The sequence below is a fragment of the Sardina pilchardus genome, chromosome 16 (genome assembly GCF_963854185.1).
Source record: "Sardina pilchardus chromosome 16, fSarPil1.1, whole genome shotgun sequence".
NCBI lineage: Eukaryota > Metazoa > Chordata > Actinopteri > Clupeiformes > Clupeidae > Sardina > Sardina pilchardus.
In genome coordinates, this window is record NC_085009.1 from 19,904,163 (window position 1) to 19,910,613 (window position 6,451).

Below are 6,451 nucleotides of genomic sequence, written 5' to 3' on the forward strand. Positions count from 1 at the left end.
ATCTTCCTTTCTTTTCTTTTTTTCCCTTATTTTCTGACTTCAAGACACAAACCAAGTGTGTGGGATTTTTTTGTTTTATGACGAGATACTCAAGGAGGATCTTACGTCTGCATACTTTTCATCCAGTTTTTTCCCTCTGACAACTCAACATGGCTGCAGTGCCTGTGTCTCTCTGGCATGTTCCTGCCCTCCATCCAAACAGGGGCTGGTCCTGTCCGGTGCTGCCCCACTGCACGCATCTCCTCCTGGGCTTGGCGTTGCTGCTGACGCTGGGTCCTCTGGAGGTCCGGGGCCAGAATGACACGGAGCCCATCGTGCTGGAGGGGAAGTGCCTGGTGGTGTGCGACTCCACGCCCGCCGCCGAGCCTTCTGGGAACCCGCTGGGCATGTCGGTGCGGTCGGGCACGGGGCGCGTGGCCTTCTCGGCCATCCGGAACACCAACCACGAGCCGTCAGAGATGAGCAACCGCACCATGACCATTTATTTTGACCAGGTGAGTTGCAGAGGAGGAAGTGGGAAAAGTGTAAACAAAAAAGGAATGAGATGGAATCATTGGATGAGTGATTTACTGACTGACTGACTGATTGACGTATTGCCTGGCTGGAGTGAATGAATGAATGCATGAATGGATGGGTAAATTGATGAATTCATTAATGAATTAATGAATGAATGAATAAATGAATGAATGACAGGAAGAATGGATGGATGGTTGGATGGATTGCGAATTAGTGTGTGAAAGAGTGTATGGATAACAAAGTAAGCAAGTGCATGACTCTAGGCCATAGTTTAGCAGAATGTTCCAGAATGTGAAAAAAACTTTTGAGCAGGTGCATTGGAGAGAAGAGTAATATGCTAATGAGTGCAAGAGCACATAAGTGAAGGAATAACGACTACCTGATTTGCTGACAGAATGAATGAGTGAATGAAGGAAGACTTGAAAGAACCATGACTCCTCAGAGAGGAGCGACTGCACCATGCCAGTGTGATGCATCCACAATAATACTGTGTAACACTGTATACTGTGTGAGCGAGAGTAACTGTTCAGTTTAGTTAGTGAGCAAGTGAGTGAGTGAGCGAGTGAGTGAGTGAGTGAATGAATGGCATGAAGAGCACATCAGTGAATACATAACAACTAACTGATTTGAGTGAGTGAGTGAATGAGTGAATGAATGAGTGAATTAGCGAATGGCATAGGTGTGAAACAGTAATGTATACTATGTATACCCCCCCCCCCCCCCCCCTGCAGGTCCTAGTAAATGTTGGGGCTCACTTTGACCCAGCACGCAGCATTTTCCTAGCGCCCCGAAAAGGAGTCTACAGCTTCAGCTTCCATGTGGTCAAAGTGTACAACAGGCAAACCATACAGGCAAGACACCACTCTGATTCACATCATCATAGGATACATAGTCTTATTCTTGTAGGTCAAACAGAATGGATACATACTGTAGGATACATGTAGTCTTGGGTCAAACAGAATGGATACATAATGTAGGAAACATGTAGTCTTGGGTCAAACAGAATGGATACATATACTGTAGGATACATGTAGTCTTGGGTCAAACAGAATGGATACATATACTGTAGGATACATGTAGTCTTGGGTCAAACAGAATGGATACATATACTGTAGGATACATGTAGTCTTGGGTCAAACAGAATGGATACATACAGTATACTGTAGGATACATGTAGTCTTAGGTCAAACAGAATGAAGGACAGAGTAGACAAACAGTGACAACAAAATGTGCAAAGCGACGTGCACAAAGTAATGAAAAACCTGGTGCGAAGGTAGCATAGCAGTTAAGGAGCTAGACTAGCCAAGAATTATGGCAGAGGTTAAGAGGAGTATAATTACTGTCTGATTGTTCACCTTTCCTACATCGCTGTCTATGTCCCTCTACATTTCTATCACTACACGTGTATGTTTTTCTTTATTTGCATTTATATTAGCAAACTATTTTTATCCAAAGCGACTTACATATGTCAATTATATTACAATGGCTCCTGTCCCTGGAGCAACTCAGGGTTAAGTGCCTTGCTCAAGGGCATAACAGTGGAAACGAACCTACAGTACAACTTTTCTTGCTACTCACCCCTGTGCCCTCTTCCAATCGATTTCTATCATCCACCCCAGGGGCAGCTCTAGGCAGGGGCCAGGGTGGGCTAATCCGAAAAAGCTCTTACAGCATATGTTTTGTGTTGCTATCATGAGTGATGAAACAAGTATTCTTATATATTGATTGATGAAACATGTATTATTTTATATTGATCTTAAACCTTATTCTTATGTATTACTGTAATCATTTACATAGTTCTTATGTGTGCAAAGTATAACTATGGGAAATGAAAATTGCTTCAGCTAGACCCGAGTGTACAGTAAACCGCAAGTTCTGTTTTGTTATTCTGATCAAAAGTTATGTTCTGTTTAGAATATCCGTTGCCCTTTAAACATATCTGGCTGAAAATGAGCCAGAGCGCAATTGTCATGCAAGGTAAAGAAGTACTGTGGTTTCAAACCAGAGACTTGGCTTGAGTAAACACATAAAAGGAAGCACTCGGACATAACTCATCAGAGTCTGGTGCGAACCATTTTGTGTTGTATCATTCTCTCTCTTTGCAAAGATAATACAATCTGTGGTCATTTGGGATCACTGGTTCTTGTCTTTTGCACAAAAAACATCAAAAAATATCTAACAGAGGGTCAGTCCATAGACAGGTTTTTCAGTTGGGAATCTGCGTAATGTGCAGCCTCAAACCGAGCTTGGATGTTCTGAAGATGAGTTGGTGTTGAGTGTAATGGTAGCTAGGTACATAGCTGTGCAGCATGTGCTATAGGTAAACCCCGCTCCTGATGCCTGAAACGAGAACTCCGGCCAATTTCTAAAAGTCTGTGAATCTTATGAATATTATGAATTGTATGAAAAAAAGCAGCCAGGCAGATGCAATGCTACACTCTGGAGGCATGATTTTAAAGATAGGTCATACCATTTTATGTGTGTTTGTGTTTTGTGTTTACTGTATGTCGATTTAACCGCTTTGCTACAGTATGTTGCACAGCACACCCAAACTTTCTACCAGCCCACCCAAATGTATAGGCTATAGAACTAGCCCTGATTCTCTCTCTCCTCCCCTACTCCCTCTATCATTAATTTCCTCTCCTCCCTCTATCATCCACCCTCTCCTCCCTTACTCGCTCTTTCATCCATCCTCTCCTCCCCTACTCCCTCTATCATTCATTCTCTCTCCTTCCTCTATCATCCACCCTCTCTTCCCTTACACCCTCTCATTCCCTCTCCTCCCCTACTCCCTCTATCATCCACCCTCTCCTCCCTTACTCGCTCTTTCATCCACCCTCTCCTCCCCTACTCCCTCTATCATCCACCCTCTCCTCCCTTACTCGCTCTTTCATCCACCCTCTCCTCCCCTACTCCCTCTATCATCCACCCTCTCCTCCCTTACTCGCTCTTTCATCCACCCTCTCCTCCCCTACTCCCTCTATCATCCACCCTCTTCTCCCTTACTCGCTCTTTCATCCACCCTCTCCTCCCCTACTCCCTCTATCATCCACCCTCTCCTCCCTTACTCGCTCTTTCATCCATCCTCTCCTCCCCTACTCCCTCTATCATCCACCCTCTCCTCCCCTACTCCCTCTATCATCCACCCTCTCTTCCCTTACACCCTCTCATTCCATCTTCTCCTCCCTTATTCCCTCTATCACCCATCCTCTCTTCCCTTAAACCCTCTCATTCTCTCTTCTCCTTACTCTCTCTATCATTCATTCCCTCTCCTCCCCTACTCCCTCTATCATTCATTCCCTCTCCTCCCCTACTCCCTCTATCATTCATTCCCTCTCCTCCCCATACCCCCTCCATCATTCATTCCCTCTTTTCTCTCTTCCTCTTTTCACTCTTTATACCTCCCGCTCACTGAAATCTATCCTTCTCTCTCTCCACCCCTGGCCTGCAGGTCAGTCTGGTGTTAAACGGCTGGCCGGTGATCTCTGCCTTTGCCGGCGACCAGGACGTGACCCGGGAGGCTGCCACCAACGCCGGGCTCATCACCATGGAGAGGGGCGACAAGGCGTACCTCAAGCTGGAGAGGGGGAACTTGATGGGGGGGTGGAAGTACTCCACCTTCTCCGGCTTCCTGGTCTTTCCACTGTGAGGTGGGGGAGACGCCATGGAGGGCGGAGCATGGGGTGTGGGGGTGGCGTCCATAACTCAGCCCCTCAAAAACACTGTGTGGGGGGGGGCAACGTTTTGCTTTTTGCAGTGATGTCAAGTTTGAGTGCGCTTTGACAATGGAGGGGAGGCGAGGTGCTGTGACATGAGGCGCTCGCCTTGAGAAAAATACACAAGGACAAGACTTTATAGAAATATAAACCTGTGTGTGAGTGTGTGGAAATCTGTGTGTGTGTATGAGAGAGAGAGAGAGAGAGAGAAGATAAATGAATGTGAACAACATTGTATCCTGTGTAGGCATGTATGTATGTTTGTCCTCTGTATGTGTATGTATACAGCATATTTTTATGTCTCTGCCTCCCCTCTAGCTGTTGCTTGTCTGTGTCAAGTGTGCGTAATGCCTTATTTATGCATGAAGCCTATACGCCCAGTTCTGGATAGTATGTGATTCCTCCTCTTCAAACACTCTGTGGCAATACAGCTGAACAATGCAATATGATAAACGGGTACAACAACACTCACTGTGTTTTTTCACTAGCGCATCATTTGGTATAAGACAAGTGATATCTGGAGCATACAAACATACAAGTACTCTTCATTCTTACAACTAAACTAAATGTATTTTTTCACTAGTGCATCATTGGTACATAAGAAAGGCGATATCTGGAGCACACAAACATACATTCTTAGAGGTGGCCAATAACTTAACGTGTCGATGGTCACTCCATCTTCTTCAGAGTCAGTCAGCACATCACTGGTGCAAACCGACAGTGTCAGCCGGAGTCCGTTGTGTTGTGTGCGTGCCCGAACGCTGGTGCCAGTCTACTAATCCTGGCCCTTACCTGGACGGGCAGGCTTCCCAGACCTGGACTCAAACTGACTGCAACTCTAAACTGAGTCCTTTGGGTCCACCGCGCTTCTATGTTCGGTGCCCACTTTAGTTCACAAGCTTGGCAAGGTGGATTGGAAAGCCATCCCTAACCCTGTTTATAGACGGACGGCACGCATGGTAGTTGGCACGGGAGTCGCGGCGGGTGAGGCAGAGTACCCGTTTGCCTGCACGTTTTACAACCAGAGCACCTGGGCACGCACGCACATCACTTAATGGGCACAAACCCATGCTATGTTGTGTGCACCTGTCGCCATCAGCAGGACCTCCCAGACAAAAAAACAACCCACCTTCGTCCACCCCTAAAAAAAAAAATCTCTCTGCATCCGTGCCAATAACGATTTGCTAGGCACACAGAGACCTCGTGTCCGGCAGCTGTCTGTCCCATAAATAGGGTCTGTGTCCCTCCCAGCAAACCCCCACCCCTCTCTTCACACACATACGCACATATACACACACGCACGCACGCACGCACACACACCACACACGCACGCACACACACACACACACACACACACATATACACACACATATACACAAACACACACACACACACACACACACCACTATCTCTGTGGACTGGATGATCGAGGTAGTGGGTGAACGTTGGGAGGGGGAGGCGGACAGGGGGGGGGGGGGGGGGCTGCGGAGAAGCCGAGTCACAGGCGACCGTCACGCGCCGGCTGGACGAGCCGCCCCTCGTAGTGGGCAGATCCGGCGGGCAGATGGAGCTCCTGGACACGGACGCGGCAGGACGGTGCCAGAAGCCTGGTGATTATGCCGCACGCGCCGTCGCAACCCGTTAGTGTCACACGCACAACGCACAGATGGGCGGAGGCGGGGCTGCCCAACAAGATGTAGGAAGTGCTTTTTTTTTCCCCCTTTCATATGCGCATACTGGCAACCTTAGGTTATTCTCCCAGATTTCAAACTGAAATGAAGACACTGCTTAGAGAAATGTGGAAACTGAACATTTAACATACGTAATAAATCGTATGATTTACCACCAATAATATTTGAAGAGTAAATTTGACATGGCTGTGGCTGCTGGATAATTTGTTGGTAAAACTAACCCTGAGTCGGGGTCAACAGTCACTCAATTCCTTTAGAATTCCTCAATGCTACTACAGGTAAACTAAATACTGTACTATAGCCATTGAATGATGCTTTATTAAAGTGTTTTTGTTAAAGTTTTTGTTTTTGTTTATTACATAAGTAATTAATGATTACTATGTGTAATTGAGTATGTTAGAAACATATGTTAGCCATAACCTAAACTAACCTAGCTAAAAACCCAATACTAGCAACAAAGCATATGGCATAATATGTACCAGTAATGATGTAGAAGGTAAGTCAACCAATTAAGGCACAATATTTTAC

The 6,451-nt window shown here is 46.3% G+C and overlaps 1 protein-coding gene across 1 annotated transcript in view; it reads left to right on the plus strand.

Moving 5' to 3' along the window:
• Positions 1–4,401, plus strand: part of LOC134060588 (cerebellin-1-like) — a 6,656-nt gene extending 2,255 nt beyond the window's left edge. Inside the window, exons 2-4 of the mRNA XM_062517324.1 lie at positions 1–494; positions 1,248–1,367; positions 3,968–4,401. The exon at positions 1–494 is cut by the window's left edge and continues 407 nt beyond it. Coding sequence (XP_062373308.1) covers positions 150–494; positions 1,248–1,367; positions 3,968–4,165 — 663 coding nt within the window. The 5' untranslated portion in view covers positions 1–149 and the 3' untranslated portion in view covers positions 4,166–4,401. The remainder of the gene's footprint in view (positions 495–1,247; positions 1,368–3,967) is intronic.
• The last annotated feature ends 2,050 nt before the right edge of the window (positions 4,402–6,451 follow it).